The sequence below is a fragment of the Gasterosteus aculeatus genome, chromosome 13 (genome assembly GCF_964276395.1).
Source record: "Gasterosteus aculeatus chromosome 13, fGasAcu3.hap1.1, whole genome shotgun sequence".
Taxonomy (NCBI): Eukaryota; Metazoa; Chordata; class Actinopteri; order Perciformes; family Gasterosteidae; genus Gasterosteus; species Gasterosteus aculeatus.
Genome location: NC_135701.1, coordinates 14,982,796 through 15,000,319, shown reverse-complemented (window position 1 = coordinate 15,000,319; position 17,524 = coordinate 14,982,796). Strand labels below are relative to the sequence as shown.

The window sequence follows — 17,524 nt, the reverse complement described above, 5'->3', positions numbered from 1 at the left end:
GGCTGCATGTTTGTTTCAAAACAAAACACTAAAGTTCAGTTTAAATAACCTGGCACATGCACGCGGCAACTGTTTGGCTATTACGCAAGACGCGACAGTTTCAGTCAACTTACCGAGCATTTCTGTTTGAGTTTCATGAGGAAACTTGTCAGCAGATGCCAAGTTTCTTCATGAAACTCAAACACTAGAGCCTGAGATGCACAACAGACGTGGCATGCTTAATCCACAGCGCCTGTACATTTTATGGTGTTGAGAGCTACATCTTTTCCATTAATTAGCCTGAATTGTTGGGAGAATCAGACCCTCTTCCTACAATAGACGCTCCCCTTCCGTCTCAAGTGAGTGGGTTGTAACATTTTAGGACTCACATATATCGTCGTCACTGCCGCACGCGTCAGATTGTGCGCACGAAGGTTTGGACTATCGTTCGTTCAGGGGATCACCATCCCTCGATGAGTCACAACACACCTTATTTAGTAGATGAGGAGTTTCCTAGATAGCTGGCAATCACTATAAAAGTGATGAATAGATGCGACACGCCTTTCTATGAGCCTACGCTTTATGTTGCTATAGCAGACTTCAGGTCCCAGGAAGCTGTGATGGGCGACACACCTTGAGATCATTGACAAACCTTTAATGTCGAAACACTTCTTAGGGAATCATGAATTTATTCCAGAATAGTCAACATGTCCAGGACGAGAACATTTTCTATCCCTATGAAAAACACACTAAAGGTGAAAAGATAAAGTTAAAGACATGGCTCATTTTGAAGTTATGACATTTTAGTACTAAAGACACAACTCAAGGTACAAAAAAATTATATTCATGCAACAGTTTTCAAAGTTCAAAAAGTAAAACTCACTACCTGAACTTTAAAATACAGCGAGTGAAGGAGGGGGGAGGAAAAAAAGACAAAAAAAGAGACACGTGATTCAAAATCTGCGTTGCTTATTAGGTCCATAGTCTCCAGGTCCAGGGAGGCCTCTAGGGAAGCCAGCCTGGCCTCCTCCGGGCATGTTGTTGTTGTTACCTGGCCCTGGCATCATCGGCGCATTCTCGGCGGCCATGCCGGGAGCACCGGCAGGACCGGCATTGCCGCCCAGCGAGTTTCTGTTCATCCCGTGATTGGCCATATGCATCCTCATGTCTTGCTCCCTATTCTCAGCGAAGTTGCCTCTGAAGCCCTCCTGCTGCCTCTTCAGCATCTCCTCGTTGCGCATCCTCATCTCCTCCTCCCGCCTCCGGCGTTCCTCCTCCTGCCGGATCTCGGCCTGTTTCCTCTTCTGCACCTCCTGGCTGTGGAGCTCCTCCATCCTCCGCAGCTCCTCCTGCCGCCTCAGCAGGTCCTGTCTCATCAGCATCACTTGATGCTCGTGTCGAGCTGCCTCCATCTCAGCCTCCAGCTTCTCCTGCGCCTCCTTCATGTTGCGGTCCACCATGTCGTACTGCTGCTTCTCCATCTCCATCAGGGCCTTCCAACGCATGGCGTACTCGAACTCGAAGGAGCCCGCCTGGGCGAAACGCGGCGGCTGCTCGCGCTCCTTGTGATACTGCTGGTTTTTGTTTATGATTTTTTCTGAGAGTCCCTCCTCTTCGTCGAGCTGTTCCATAGGTTCCACCGTGATGGGTCGAGGAAAGGCCGTGAGGAGATAGGCACCATCGCTGCACTTATCCAAAGCCTTTCTTGCAGCCGGCTTCGAGGTGTACTCCACTATTCCCTTCCCCGTGGGCCTCCCTCGATCATCCACTATGACCACGGCTCTTTCTATCTGCCCGAAGACGCCGAAGGCCTCCTCCAGTAGCTCGTTGGACACAAAATCAGGTAAGTTCTTCACAGTTAAAGCAGCGCCGTGTGTCGCGAACCTCACCCGTATGGGCCTGCCTCTGAACGGAGCATCGTCCAGCTCGGCTCTGGCGATTTCTGCTATGATCCTGGTCTCCAGCCGAATGAAGCCGAAACCTCTTTCTTTGTTAATGAAGATTTCACTGGCCTTGCCATACTTGTTGAAGAGCTTCTCGAGATCTTCCTCGTTAACTCCGGTCGGCAAGTTTCCAACAAATAACCTGCTGCGTTGGGTGAAGGTCTTCTCCCCGGGCTTCCTGAAGCTCTGCAGATCCAGGGTTAAGGCCTCGTTGGGATTGTTCTGCTCGCTGGGCTGCGGCTGCTGGCCGTTGGCGTTTGTTCCTCCGGGTTTTTTCTGATCGCCCGGGCGGTTCGGCCCGTGGTTCTGCTGTGGGCCTCGGTTTCCTTGCATTTTGTGTAAGGGAATTAAAACCCGGCGATGAATCGCTCGACAAGAATACGTAAACTCTTAGCAGACAGTTGCGCACAAAGAGCTGAAAAATGGCGACGCTGCGTGCTGCCGCGACGTTATTGTGATGTCATTGTGATGCGACTCGTGTTTTTAAATATGTGACGTATTCCTTGTGCGACGGTAGGAGATTGAAAACAGACCGGTATTGGCGTTTATCAAATGTTAGACTTTACAAGGTTATACTCAGTGTACAACACTGCTTCGTCGGGTTGATGTAGATAACTTTCGTTTGGGCTTCTTATACATTACGTTTTGTATATGATTCACGCTGTACCTCTTTTTTTCTCGCGAGAGTATGCGCTCCCGTTGAGCGTGTGATTTCGCGGGAATTGGTATCTTTCGAAGACAAGGAAAACAACCAGTGATATCTGTCTTAAATACAAATCATTAGTTGATGCTAATCAGTGAACAGCTGACGCTTGACCTTCCACGAGCTAAGGTAAGGTCGTTAAATTGGTTACGGTAGCGATACTCTGCATGTTTTGTAAAGGGGTTTAGAAAAGCACTGACGTTACTAACTTAACAACTCTGTAGGTTAAGCTAAAACCCTTGACACGCGAGCCCTTCAAATCCACATTTTAAACACGGCTAACATCACATTAGCACACAGCAATGGATTTCAACTGACCCCTCCCGGGCTTCTGCTTCAGGACAGTCATGTTTTCCGACGTAATGGCCAAGAACGAGGCTTCCTCTCTGCTCTGCCGCCCGGCCTCCGAGGACCAGGCGCCGGTGTTCGAGCGGACGTCGCTGGCCTACAGTCCGTGTTCCGAGCGCTTCACGGTCGGCGAGCGGACTTTCAGTCGCCAATATGCTCACATTTACGCAGCACGGCTCATGCAGATGAGGCCCTTGCTCTCGGAGAGAGCTCAGCAGAAGTGGGGTAAGCTCGGGACACCTAAAGCATCCGAAATGGGTTTTTTATCTGTGAACTTTCTGATGTGTTTGTGTCTTTTTTTGTTGTTGTTTCCGCCAGGATCAGATGTGCTCATCAGGAAACTGTGTGATCTCCAGACGGGGGAGCAGTGTTGCATTGTGGGAACGTTGTTCAAGCGTATGGAATTGCAGCCATCTATTCTGAAAGAGATCAGCGACGAGGTTGGCGGTCACGCTTACTTCATCACAGACACATTCTAATATTTTCGAGGGCAGGTGCCGTGTATATGTCTCTTGGTTTTCCGTATCTTTTAGCACAACTTGCTGCCTCAGCCTGCAAGAGCCAAATACATTAGTGAAACAGATGAGCTGATTCTAGAGGATGAGCTGCAAAGGATCAAACTGGAGGGGAAAATTGACAGAGACAAGTGTGTCACAGGTAAGGATTTGTCTTGAGGTCAAGACCGGTGGAGGACCATGTCACTAAACGGTCACAGTGTTGCATACTCTTCTGTTTCTCTTTCAGGTAGTGTCATTGCAATATATGGTGCCGAGAAGAATGATGGGAAGTTTACAGTTGAGGAATTTTGCATGGCAGACCTGCCACCGCAGACACCAAGATCAACACTCACATCTGACAGGTAAACATACTCTTTTTTTTAATTATTTTTTTTGGACTAAATCAAAAGCTTTGATGACAATTTAGTCTAATCCTGTTGTTTGTCCTCATCCAGGTTTGTGCTGCTGGTCTCAGGACTTGGCCTGGGCAGTAGTCAAGCGGACAGCATGCTGGGGCTGCAGTTGCTGGTTGACATGGTAACTGGTCAGCTTGGGGACCAGGGGGAGCAGAGTGGGGCAGCGAAAATTTCCAGGGTCCTACTAGCTGGAAACCTCCTGAGCCAAAGCACCCAGGACAAGGATGCAGCAACCAAGGTAACCTTATTAACCGTGTCACACATTTACTGACAACACAGTATATTATTTTTCCGGTTTTCCTTTATTAAGATGAAAACATGAACTGGATCACTTTAAAACAGCTGTTTTACCCTCTATGTGCCAAGCCCAAGTACCTCACCAAGAAGACTCAGGCGGGCAGCGTGGAGGCCATTCGTCTTTTGGATGAGCTGTTGTGTCAACTGGCGGTAAGTCTGCTTCCACCTGTATGCGTGCACAGATATATTAATTGATAAATATATACATATATATATATATATATATATATGAGAGAGCAATTTTGCTATGTTGATTACACTGGTGTCTTTCTTTTCAATACCCGTGGTTTTATTATTCCTATTCAGATTGTTCAATCCATGAACGGTGTTTTCATTGATAATGCAGAATATTTACAACCTTGTGATATATCAACATCACATTTCAGGCCTCAGTTCCAGTGGATGTGATGCCAGGCCACCACGACCCCACCAACTACACCCTCCCTCAGCAGCCGTTCCACCGCTGTATGTTCCCCTTGTCCTCCGTGTATCCCACACTACAGTTGGCCTCAAATCCACACCAAGCTAACATTGATGGAGTGAGGTAAGATTATCATACACTGTCACCGTATGATCTTCCAGCTTGCATTTAGCGTTGTCACTTTTTTAATGTGCAGATATTTCAGATGGTGTTGCTGTGTGTGTGTGTGTGTCCAAAAAGGTTCCTGGGTACATCAGGCCAGAATGTTTGCGACATTCAGAGGTACAGCAGCATGGACAGTCACCTGGAGATACTGGAGGACACGCTACGTCTTCGACATCTGGCCCCTACGGCACCTGATACTCTGGGTTAGTAGACAAGTTGATGCAGAGCAAAACACAAACATTCGGGCTGATATAGCAGTAGTAGCAGCAGTATTCACATTTTGTTTTCTGCACATTTTTGGCCAGGTTGTTACCCATTTTACCAAAAAGACCCTTTTATTTTGGAGGAGTGTCCCCATGTTTACTTCAGTGGCAACGCCCCAACCTTTGATTCCAAGCTCCTGAAAGGTCAGTGTGTGTTGTGTAAATACACACATAAAAAAACTTTGGACTCTGAATGGACAAAATATTGACATTATTTTAGGCGGTTCTTACTAAAATGCCACTATATTTCTTCTTCTTGCTGCCAGGTCCTGATGGCCAGGAAGTCCTTTTGGTCACAATTCCACACTTCAGCAGCACCCAAACTGCATGCCTTGTCAATTTACGGACGCTGGCGTGTGAGCCAATCAGCTTCTCGGCCTTCTCTGCTGATGACGAGGAAGAAAGTGAGATGAATGTCAGCCACTGAGGATCTATATCCACATGCAGTATAACATGCGGTCACTTCGGGACAATATTGATGAGTTATGACTAAGTTCAGAGGAGTCATAACTACATTGGGTCAAGAGATACAGCTCTTGTTGCACTGATACTGTCCAGTATCATAATGGTCAATAAAAAACTGTATTGATTTCCAAGGTTACTTCTAGTGTTTCCTCTACAGTGTGTTATTTTTTTAAGGTCCCAGTATTCTCCTCTTAGATCGGTGCTAGAAAAAGGAGACGAGCATGGTGTGTTAACAAGCCTTTATTTGAAAAATGATTGTACTCCGGCAGTGTGAGGCAACACGACCCCTCCTCTGATTGTGTTACCAAGTTTGAACAAATGTTTTTTTAAACCTTCAGTGACTGTTCATACTGTAAAAAATATGTCTACCATGGTGATGAATACAACTGTCAGAGCTTTTAATGTGCATTCACAATAAACTTCATGAAGCAAAGCGATTGAATAACAAGTCATAAAATTGCAGCTTGAACCGGAAATATCAGCATAATGAACAGGGACAATTTCAGCGAAGAGACACTTTGTTAGGTAATAGATACACTATCCTTACACAACTATGTCATTTATATGCTTTACATTGCCATTGCTTGCATGTCAGACAAACAGGGTTCCTCATTTGATCATTATCAGCCTGCTCCGAGGTCACCACGGCAATGAGAACTACCTCAAAGGAAACTACCCTTCACTGAATGGCCTGTATGTGTTTTTAAAATTAATAGTCGTCAATTTTGTACTCATAGTTATAATCCAGGATGGAGTCCGTGAAACCGCCAGGCGTCGAAGACTGTCCCTCCCCCGTGACCCACGAGTCGTACCATGATGTGGTGGTCTCTGGTGTTGTGGGAATTGTGGTTGTTGTCGGGGGTAACGTCGTCATTGATCTTAACTTCAGCAATCGCTGTTGCCGGAGGCGACGGATACGAGCTATTCTGAGCCTCCTCTGCCGTTCGGTGCTGACTTGTGAATTCGCTGAGTGCCCATTGACGCCATCAACCACGCGCTTGTTACCGCTCGCAATTGCAGGTTTCTGTTGTCTGTTGTTGGCATAGCTGAGTCGAATTGGCTTGTTACCATTGAGGGCCATGATCTGCAAAGACATGCGGGAAGACACTTGAAGTAGTTATTAAGTATTGGGTTACCAATTATTTAAGTGTTGTCATGTGGACGGAAGTGTCACACCTGTTTAATTCGGTCCCAGTTGGACTTTGCCAGGTTGAAGCTGCAGGCTGTGGCTCCTGACTGGTAACCCACCACACAGATTTTGGTCACAGGGGAGAAGCCTTCAGCTCGAACAGTCACGCGGTACTCTCCCGGGTTGAGCAGCCGCCAGTAGTCCCCTGTTGTTGCTGCAATGGCAAACAGAGGACAGGCATTTTGTTGGGGGGGGGGGGGCTCTGTTGTGTGTGAAATCAGCCAGGTAAACACATATTAGAAACTAAGGAGGGGGAAAAGGACATTTTTCAACAGACCTGTGGTGACATCGTGGTTTATCCCATCTACAGACACAGTGGCATTTGCAATGGGGTTCCCCTGCTGATCCTTTACAATGCCTCTGATGCCACGATTCACCTAGATAGAGTGGGAGGGGTTCCAAAGAGGCTGAGGTCACTGGGTCTCATGTTGCCATGATTGGCTCTTGTATGAAAATCTGAAAGTCTGTCTTGCAGTAGAGCAGACGTATACTGTTCATCACTTGCTGTGTGAGTGACTGACCTGCTCCATGAAGACGATCATTGCTTCTCTGTTCTTCTCCCACTCAACCGCCAACTCACTCTGATGGGGAAACTTATCGCATCCAAGGAATATGGACAACTCAAAACAGTTGGTGTGCAGGTAGCTGAAGTCATTCATACCTGGAGACGGGGGGGAACACACACACACATATTAATCCTAGAGCCGCACTGCACATATTGTCCACCAGGCGGCACCTTTTAAACTATGCTAAACCTAATGGCCTCTACTCACTGCCTGTGATTGGCTTCCATTTGGCTCGGTTGACGATGCCGTGCGTCCCTCCAGCGGCGTCTCCGTGGCAGGAGCCGTACAAGCTGCGTGTCATGGTCAGGTGTGTGGAGGCGTAAGAGACAGCCAACCACCTGAAGAGGGACTCGTCTGCCACCACCCGAGGCTCATCGTCGGGCTCAGAGTACTGGTAGCCCGCGCTTCTTCCTCTATCATCCTCTTCCTCCTCCCTATGGCCATAGCCTTGGTTGTGGTCGTAGCCGTGGTTGTAGCCTTGGTTCTGGTCGTAGCCGTGGTCGTAACCTTGGTTCTGGTCGTAGCCGTGGTTGTAGCCTTGGTTCTGGTCGTAGCCGTGGTCGTAACCGTGGTTCTGGTCGTAGCCGCGTCCGTAACCTTGGTTCTGGTCGTAGCCACGTTCTTGGCCCTGGTCCCTTCTATCTTCTTCCGGCTCTGCATATCCTCTTCCTCTCCAGTCTTCCTCTGGCTCTTCGTTGTAGCCCCTTCCCCACTCCGTCACATCATATCCTTCTTCTTCATACCTGTAAGAAATTCTTTTTGATCAGCTATTTAAATTTTTAAAGAATCATTGTAAGTGGTTCATAGACAGCATTGAAGGAGACAACATGATGTAAAATTAAATAAATAAAATAGTGATTTGTGTAAAACTGGGAAACAACAACAGAACAAAGTGGCAAGAGGAGAAGATGAATCCTACTGTCTCTTCTTGCGGCTGTGGGGTTTCTGGCTCTCGTCAGGCTTGTTGAGACGTAAGCTGTCATAAGGGTAGGCTACAATTGCCTCCCCGCCCTGGAAGTTTGCACCTAACACAAACGGATGGCTTTTCATCCAGGAGATTATGGCCTTAGTTTCCACAGCAATCTGGAAGAAAAACAGGAAGACAGATGCTAGCTCACCATAACCTCATTTTTGTTTACTGACCAGACCACCATTGTAAAAGTACCAAGGACTTTCAAATCCGTCGTATAGTATAAAAAAAGCACTTGTATGTGGGATGAAGGGTTTTCAAGAGAAAACAGTTGCCTCATAGAAACACTTAACTGGCGCTCTTCTCTCCCCACACTTTGAGCAGCTGGTCTTAAGACAAAGCTGTACCCTCCCCATCCCCCCTCCTCACCGAGCTGTTGGTCTCTAAGTTCGCCGGTAGGGGCATGTGGTGGTTTGGGGTGAGTTTTGGCACCATGCCCTTATCTTCAGCATCCCACAGGATATTATTCAGGTCAGGGAAGTTCTGGAAGATATCAAAGCCGTCCTCTGTGAAGTGTCCGGTGGTCCATCCACTCAGCTCTGAACCCTGCGGAGCAGAATTTTGACAAGCGTGACATGGAGACAGGTCACGTCAGACCACGACTCGTTTGCCAGTTCAATACAAACGTGTTCCTTCTAATGACAATATTCACTGACCGCCTCAAAAGCTTCCACCTGTCCGTCTGGGTTGAGCGATGGCACCAGGTGGATGCGTATTCCCTCCACCAGCCGCTGTACTCTGGGGTTTCTGTCCTTGTACTCTTTGCACAGGTACTGCATAAAAAGCAGGACCATCTCCCGACCCGTTGCCTCGTTTCCGTGGAGACCGGCCGTGAAGCGAAACTCTGGCTCCCCTGCGGAGATGAACGGACAAGACTTTAGCCTTTTGTCCATCGACTGTAATCTGCTGACTTGCACCTGGTGTTTATACGGATTTAGAGGAATCATCGGGGGAGCCATCGAGGCCAGACAGCCCTCACGTGTTTGATCGCAACACATCGGCTTTTAACTGTTGTAAAAACGTTTGATCTGCGTATTTCTTAATTGTATGAACACATTCTCACCTATTTCGTGCTCCATGGGGTTGCCAGAGATGACCATGGCCATGATGTCCAGTCCCTTGGAGCTGAGGCCCAGGCTGTAGATGTTGGTGATGTTGGGACACTCCGAATTCACTGACTTCATGAACTGAGACACGTGAGATTATAAAACGGTCAATGTGCAAAATATATCAATATAGCTACACATTATTTGTGAAACGGCTGAAGGACGCACATCTATCCCATCAGCTAAACCTCCCTGACGTTTATCAATAGTGCTCTTGATAGTTATGAAAATTGGGGGTGCTGTTTGGGGGGGATTGCGTTTGCAGGGAGAAGTCATGTTTCCCTCTGATGGCTGAAATAACACACTGAGAAAGAATGAGCTCTCTGCAAGGATTTAATACCAGTTTATATTAAAGTGGATCTCTGCAGACCTCCGGGTTTGTTCATGGGAAAGTATTTTGTTTTGGTCTCTGGGAAAAGGGGGGTTTCCTGTAGAGTTCATTCAGCCGAGGATACTCACAGAAACCATCTCTGAGTAGCTGTGATGTTTGAACTGCAGGTAATCAACTGGAGTGACTTCGTTTTGCCTGTAGTGAACATCCACTGGATCTGTGAAGCACAAAATAACAAAATGCATTATTCAATAGTGTGTGTGCGTACGCATGTATGCGCGTGCCAATGCATTCGAGGATCACCGGGTAGGGGGCAGCCGAGGACCTCCAGCCTCATGCACAGAGAGCCGTTCCAGCTCTGAGGGATGATCCGCATGTAGCGTGCCAGCACAGGCTGTGCCAGCTGGTTCATCACTGGAGTGTCCTTATCACTGTTTCCAAAGAACAACTAGGGGAGAGATAAGTGGGGGCAAGGTGAGTCTGGGGGGGAAAAAAGGAGGGAAACGTCATCCACAATGCCTGAGAAGGGACAGAGGTTTGCGGGAGCTCACCCAGTCACTGTACCCATCGTGGATGGTGGTCCATTCTCTGCTGTCGTTGCTGAAGGCCAGGAAATAGGACTCCACATAGTCACTCCTGGAGTAAGAAAATACATGAGCAACGTGTTCGGTGTAGAAATGGAAAATACAGTGCGCTCGTCTGCTTGCGTCTTACTCGTTGAAAGAGTTCCGTCCTTGTGTTATCACTCCCGTGAACTCCGTCTCCCTGCGAGCATCAATCTCAAACCAGTGGATTCTGTCCTCTGCGTTTGCACACCACGCTCCACCTCTCATGTTTTCTTCATCATCCGAGCCCTGGGAGCCACACAGACCACGAAACATGCCGATGGGTTCTGTCATTCTGTCGCATTTCAAGCTCACCCACATACTTAACATATGAACTTATCGTGTGCCGACATGCAAGTCGTTCGTATATGACAGATGACAAAATAAATCTGCAGTGGAGAGCAGGAACATGTGATGATTTACTGGCTTATTTAATTATTAAGCTGCCAAAATGATTAATAAACACCCAAAGCAGCTAATGAAAGCGACAGAGTTTTGTCCACAGATGGCTGGTGTTTATCTCAGTGATAGCTGTACTGTGTTTAAGCATTCAGACTGCAGCAGTCCTGCTCTGATTGGTGTGTACCTGCATGTTGAGGCGCGCCCTCTGAGGTGCAAAATAATACTGCGACGAGGAGGAGGCTGAGAACTGGTCCGGCTCAACCTTATGGGACTCAATCCCCAGGGGAGGACACTCTGCCAGAGAAAATCAAATGAGATGTTAATTATTGCAAAAGCAATGCTTTCCAGATCTGAACAGGCGTCGACTTACTCTTTGGCTCTTTGAAGACACGTGGTCTGTTCCTGGCGCGCTCCTCCGCCTCCTTCAGCCTCTGCTCTCTCTCTGGCAGAACAAAAAACTGTCTTAATGCCAAATATGATTTTCTTTAAATGTCAAACAGCACCCGCCGTGCTTTGAGAAAGGTTAAAGGTTAAATCCCATTTTCCTCCCAGTCAAAGGAGTTTACTTGGATTAAACTCCATCATTCAACTCTGAAGAATCACACACATCCTCATCATTAGTCCTATTCTAACACAGTGAACTGTGTGACATCTAATGTAATTTATTGCTGGAAGCGTGGCTGCTATATAAGTCCTATTGACGGTGTGAATGTGAAACATGTTATCAGCTCACCGGCCACACTTGTACAATTGCACAAATACACACACACTGACTGACGCACACTGATGTGTTTAAGAGCAGACACACATCTGCCTCTGTGTCTGAGTGCTTCAAGCTGCAGTCGTTTCCTTACACACTTGTCGACTAAGAATGCTTTTCAGCTTGAACCCACGTAGCAGGAAGTGCCCTATTGACGCCGGTCCCGTCGGTGTCATATATCATCGTCTCTAGCCTTGACCACCAGCTGACCTCGCTGCACACACAGCAGACGCGTGACCAAAGAGAGACCGTGTGAAGGCTTTAGAGCCCTCATCCTACGCCTGCGATTTCTGCCGTATTGCCCCGTTGCTTCATCACTCACCAAAGCATTGTGAGATTCTTTGATTCATCTCCATTTAGTGGTAGAGGGACGGACCTTTGCCCATTTGATGCAAGTGAAAGGACCAAAAGCTGCATTCTCTTAATCCAGAAATGTGACCAAAGGGAGGGAACATCTTAGAGCTGTTATCTGTTAGAACTTTTGCACTTGGGTCACCGGTCGTGTTCTTTGCTTTGACAACTACATTATTGTATGTGTTCTTACGTGACTGTGCAGAGGGGTGTTGTGTAAGGGAAAGCAAAATTCATATCTGTGTTATCTTACCTTTAGCTTCCCTTGCTCTTTCCTTTTCTGCTCTCGCTCTCTCCTTTTCCATCCATTTATCGTCAGCCTCGTCTTCTTTCCTCCCTGTGAAAAATAAATGATGGGCTCTTTAGAAATACCTGTTCTTTTTCTCCAGCAGGAAACGTATCAACCCGGTTTCTGCTTATTGCTTATCCATTGGGAGGCCGTCACACTGCAGCTTAGCTAATGAAGCTAATATAATACATTCAGTACGGATATGTTTTAGTTGTTTGCGTGTGTCTGTGCACATACTCATTCCATATTCGTCGTAATCATCATACCAGGTTCCCTCATGCGGAGAAGTAGCAGTGGGTTCCTCTGCGTATAAAGAATTAAAAAATAAGCAAGTCAAGTCAGACCACTCGTTCAGTCAGTCGGAGGCAAGGCGACAGTACACGTGAGAAGGATTTAATAAAGTTTTACAGGTTAGCACAGTCCTGATTTATTCAACCACGGGAACTGTTTTCAGTTTGGATGCCACTGCGTCGCCCACTGTGGAATTAAGTTGTTAAATCTTTAAATTTACATTTACAAGAAGACAGAGTTGTGAACTGATGACAGGGTTCTTTTTTAACTCCACATCAAAACGGAGGAAAGTTTTGTTGACGCTGTGGAACCGAGCAGACCCACCCACTCTTTGAAAAGTAGGGCAGGTTAGCTAACAGACTCTCTATTATGTTATTCCCATGTGTTGAATTGCTCATGATTTCTCATCTGCTCCCGGCCAAAAGGCACAGATGGAACCAACATTTCATCTGCGTCACGGAGTCTACGGAGACGTCTTATTAGTTTTCTGTCTGACTGAGGGTTTTACATCTTAACTAGTACAAGTTCATTTAATTGAAGGGACATCGGTTACCTGGTAGAGTTTCTACTCTGATTTCGGGGCTGACCTCTTCCGGCTCCTTAACTGCAATATTGGAAAAAAAACAAAAAAGAAACAAAGGTTGAACAAAGCGTTTGATCCAGAGACTGAGAAACATGAGGAAGTGAGAGAAATGTGGGTGGATGAATGAATGAATGGGACTGTTGAGAGAGCAGAGGTCCGGTGCAGTAAGCTGGAAACACAGAACACGTCAGGCGAGTCCAGGTGAGTGTCACACAGACACAACACACGGTGGAAATAATTAGCGTTTCAATCACAAACTTTGTACATCAGATCAGATAATTGTTTTACTAAAGTTCGTAGCTTGAAAGTTTAGCGTGGGCAGAACAATGTGTTGCAATTATCAGGGCCACAGAAGATATTGTTTCAGACACTTTATGTTCGGTGAATATAACAGTTTATCTTCGGATGTTTTGTAAATAAATACCACTTGAACTAAACATTTCCACTGGTGGAAACTCCGAAAGCCGATTCAACAGTAAGTGAATGATGATAACTTCAAATCTTACCAACCTGATCATTTATCAAATGCATCCAATAAAGTTGTTCAGTTAACTTACTGCATACCGAGGATACATAGTATGAATTCTCCAGAAACCACCTCTTGTTCAACACATAATATGTGTCTTTAAGTGTCTCAGATGAGTCACATTGACTAAACTGCTCCCCCCCCCCCCCACCCGCAACCATCTTTAAAACCAACTTACACGTGGCGTCCCAGTAATCGGTGTCCTCTGCCCCGGCCTTCCCATCAGCCTCGGGGGCGGCGGCCGTCGGGTCCGACTCTTTCCAGTAGCTGTCATAGTTGTCAGTCACAGGAGCATTTGGTTCTTTGTCTTCAAGTGTCCAGTAGTCGTCGTAGGCGACGGGGCCCGGAGTGGCCTCAGGGGCCCAGTAGTCGTCGTAGGCGACGGGTGCCGGAGCAGACGGCTCTCCCTCCTCCGGTTTCCAGTAGTCACTGTAGGCGTCTGTCACCGGGGCAGCTGGTTGTTCCTCCTCCGGCTTCCTGTCGTCGTACGGAGGATCCGTGCTGGGGGCCTCGGGCCGGGGCCCGGGTGTTGTGGGGTCTGCACCCCAGTAGTCGTCGTCGGGTTTCCAGTAATCATTGTCTGCCGGAGGAACAGATGGAAAGCTGTCTGGACTGAAATATTTTGCATGCTATCACGTTTTTATTTTTTCACACCGATTTCTCTTTTTCAACCGGATGTGACTGAAATGTGCAAAACTAGGAACAAAGGCTGAGGCGGTTGATGTTGGTCGGAGCACAGAAGGAATTGTGAGTTACGTCCTCGGCCGTGTGTTCAATTCGTAAGGAACATGACACGATTATACGGGAGGAGGGGAGGTGAGAAAAGAGGGTGGGTAGTGTTTATTCCCATTGTTGCTGAGGTAGTGTGACTTTTTCCATTCCACACCATCCTTTTCTTGACAAAACGTGACAGTTACGACAGCAATCATGCAGCTGCACTGAGCTAGTGGAGGCTAACAGTGTGTTTGGCCTCAAGCAGGAAGGAGTAGACAGCAGAGGTCTGGTAAACTCCCTTCTTTCTACAGACACGTCCCCAGATCCTATCGCATTTTCAACTTTGACATCACCCGGGGCAACACAGCTCCCTGTGGAGCCCCAAAAGGCTTAAAGACAACAGACTTGTGTTGCAATGAGTTGCTCTGTCGTTTGAGTTACAAGAAGGAGGGAGTTTCAGTTTCTTCTCTCAGTAAAGTAAAATGATAATAATAGTAAGTAATGGAGTGCGTGTCACTCACCAGCATCAGGATAGTTGTAGTCTGTGTCTGTGTCGGGCTCAGGTTCAGGTTCAGTTGGTGGTTCAGTGGGGATCACTGGAGGCAGCAGGCCGACACAAAGTCAGCAACATTAATTCAGTTATTCAAGTAGAAACTTGATTCCGTTCTCTGTTCTGTCCTCACCTGTCGTGGTTGGGGGTAGAGTTGTGGTGGTCCGCTTGTCCTTCTTCTTTCCCTTCTTGTCAGTTTTAGGCTTTTTGGTGGCTTTGGGGGCCTTTGGCTCTTTGTTCTTCTTCTTGTCTTTCTTCTTTTTGCCTTCCTCTGGGGCTCTCCTCACCCTGCCTGAAAATCCCAGAAAAGAAAGAAAACCAGAGAGGAAAGAGGCGGATGGGTGTCATGTTATTGGCTCACTTAAGCACACTTTATCTTCGGAAGAAAAGAGAAAAAGAAACGAAAAATACCACACATATATCTATATATATATATTATATATACATTGTGACTGGGAATGTGATCTAAAAGGGTGAAAGAAACATTTTTCATTCATCTCTTCTGTTGTTGAAAGTCTGTAAATACTTGCCACATTAGTTATCAATGAAAGCACATTCATGTTAAGTATTGAAGTGAAAAGTTATACAACCCTAAGTACCATTTCCGACCAATGTGAGAATCGGATTATGCAATTATGTCAGCCAGGAAAAATCCAGACAACCACATGCATTTCAGTGGCCGCTTCAGGTTCATCAGTATTTCCTTAAAAGGTTGAATTCATGGAAAGGATTTCTCTCTCTTTCCATTAGCCGTTCTCAATTAACCACACTTCTGTTTTAATGACAAAAAAAATCTTTCCGTGTATTGAATAAACATATCACTATGGCCTCTGAAACAGGCCGCTGTTACCGCTACGCCATAAATCCATCAGAGAGCCTCATCTAAGTGTATTACATCTGCAGCTGGGATTTAACGCAGTAGAAAAGAGCTTCATTGCAATTGTGCAACGGTCTGCGTCCATTGTCCCATCGTGAGTGCGCACCAGAATGCATTAATCATACAGCGTGTGGAGGCACTTTGCAGAGGCAGTGGAAAAGCTCTGTGTCATGAGATCTGTCTGCAAGATGCTGGCTGGGTGTCTTCCTGTCTTGTCCGTTGGGGGCCCTAACAAAAATTCTTGCCTGCTGTAGAGAAGATGAGGTGGACAGACAACCAGCTGGACGTTCCTCATACCTGCTGGAGCTGAATGGGCGTGTGTTTGAGTTTGCTCCCCCGTGTCCCGCTGCAGCTCAGACCATACCACAATGCATTTGATATTTCGTCGCTATAACATTCGGTGCTTGTATTTTACATTTTTGCCTCTGAATTAGAATGTTCTGCACTCACCAAGCGCTGGGACCTCCTCCGTGTCTCTCTTGTCCTGGATGCTGCTTCCCAGTGGGTGTGGGTCCCCTGTGAGTCCTTGCTCACTCTCTGGGTCATCCAGGGACCGCTGATCCTCTGCCTGCTTCTCCCCTCCACTCAGCTGCAGAGAAGCGATCCCCCCGGCACTGTGCCCTCCTCTTGGGATCTGCAGGCAGCACAGAGCCAGCAGAGCCACAGACACAACAACAGTCTGGCTCTTCATACCTGCTCTGCTCTGCTCGTCCAACTGCAGAATTCTTTGGTTTGTTCTTTTTTGCTTTTCTCTCCCAGTCGTCCCCACTGCTAAATCCAACTGCGCCAGAAGAAGTACTTTTTACACTTTCCTCCCCTGGGCCGCCCCCTACCCCTTTGCAATGCGATCCACACCTTCACTCCTGCACGGAAATTTCTTCAGCTCCACACGTACTCGCAGCCACAGTGTCAGCCAGGCTCAGACTGGGCCAGACGTGGAGAGAGATGGACTGGGAGGGGGGTGGGGATATGCAGGGAGGTGGGTTTCAGAGAGAGAGACACACACACACGCAGATAGAGAGACGCAGAGCAAAAGCAGCAATCCAGACAGATGAATAGACCGGGTCCCTAATTGCCCCGCAGCTACGGTCAGCTGACAAAACAGCGCCAGACCAGAGGTTCCCTCTTCACCTGGCTGACGAGTCACAACAGGTGCAAGGCTCAGACAGGAGACGGGGGGGGGGGGACGACGAGGGCGGGCAGACGGGGCCTGAGACCACAGGGCTCGCACCTCCCGAGTTTGTGAAAGAAGCTCCTTTTTCTCCCGTACAATTCCTCAGGCGGAGAGCTTTTGCTCTGCAGAGTTATCACAGCGCAGGGCAGCAGGAGAGAGGAGCTACTCCTAGGACATTCAATTCCACCACAGGAGGAGGAGGAGGAGGAAGAGACAACAAGGGGGAAGACAAGGATTGTGTGTGTGTTAACAAAACCAAAGACCACTAATCATCAGAGGGAGGAATTGAAAGTAAATGAAAACAGGCAGGACAGGCCATAAACTATTTTCATGGTGTTGTGTAATTCGCCTTCACTATCCCGAAGAAAAAGTATTGATCGCCGAGGGTGGAGGAGCACACACACATTACACGAGAATGGTCGAAGCATATGAGGGAATAATAACCTTAAAAGATCTTGGTGCATCCTCCGCACCCCATCCCCCCGAGAGAATGTGAGGCCCTTGAAATGCCTGCTGTGTTTATTTGACCACCAGTCTAGTTAAGGTACCTATTTCAGTCTTCTTAGGTAAACCAGAGTGATTCATTCTCAGCAAGGAGTAGAATAGATCCATTTAGGGCCTGAAATGTAGGTCCAGTTAAACGCATTAGACATAAATGATAAAAATTTGGATTTAAATGCTAAAATTCTGACCAGCCTTACTAAAACTCAAGCAATATAGAAGTGCAAAATATTTTCAAGGAA

The 17,524-nt window shown here is 47.2% G+C and overlaps 3 protein-coding genes across 3 annotated transcripts; 1 reads left to right on the top strand and 2 right to left on the bottom strand.

Moving 5' to 3' along the window:
* Positions 1-651: 651 nt before the first annotated feature.
* nono (non-POU domain containing, octamer-binding) lies at positions 652-2,255 on the bottom strand. The gene has a single exon (XM_040194889.2). The coding sequence runs from the start codon at positions 2,253-2,255 to the stop codon at positions 933-935; it is 1,323 nt and encodes a 440-aa protein (XP_040050823.1). The 3' UTR covers positions 652-932.
* Positions 1,834-5,930, top strand: pold2 (polymerase (DNA directed), delta 2, regulatory subunit). Its single transcript, XM_040194888.2, has 11 exons — positions 1,834-2,754; positions 2,966-3,198; positions 3,292-3,413; positions 3,507-3,630; positions 3,718-3,832; positions 3,926-4,124; positions 4,253-4,333; positions 4,570-4,727; positions 4,845-4,972; positions 5,075-5,176; positions 5,299-5,930. Exons 2-11 carry the CDS (start codon positions 2,973-2,975, stop codon positions 5,457-5,459), a joined length of 1,416 nt encoding a protein of 471 aa, XP_040050822.2. The 5' UTR covers positions 1,834-2,754; positions 2,966-2,972; the 3' UTR covers positions 5,460-5,930.
* aebp1b (AE binding protein 1b) lies at positions 5,722-16,971 on the bottom strand. The gene is made up of 22 exons (XM_040194883.2): positions 16,058-16,971; positions 14,864-15,022; positions 14,702-14,776; positions 13,645-14,046; positions 12,911-12,961; positions 12,304-12,369; positions 12,031-12,114; positions 11,037-11,108; positions 10,851-10,960; positions 10,374-10,513; positions 10,211-10,295; positions 9,963-10,107; positions 9,788-9,876; positions 9,286-9,409; positions 8,879-9,075; positions 8,592-8,768; positions 8,172-8,335; positions 7,460-7,995; positions 7,208-7,347; positions 6,964-7,063; positions 6,674-6,840; positions 5,722-6,581 (listed from the first exon to the last, which is right to left on the bottom strand). Exons 1-22 carry the CDS (start codon positions 16,296-16,298, stop codon positions 6,207-6,209), a joined length of 3,699 nt encoding a protein of 1,232 aa, XP_040050817.2. The 5' UTR covers positions 16,299-16,971; the 3' UTR covers positions 5,722-6,206.
* Between the last annotated feature and the right edge of the window lie 553 nt (positions 16,972-17,524).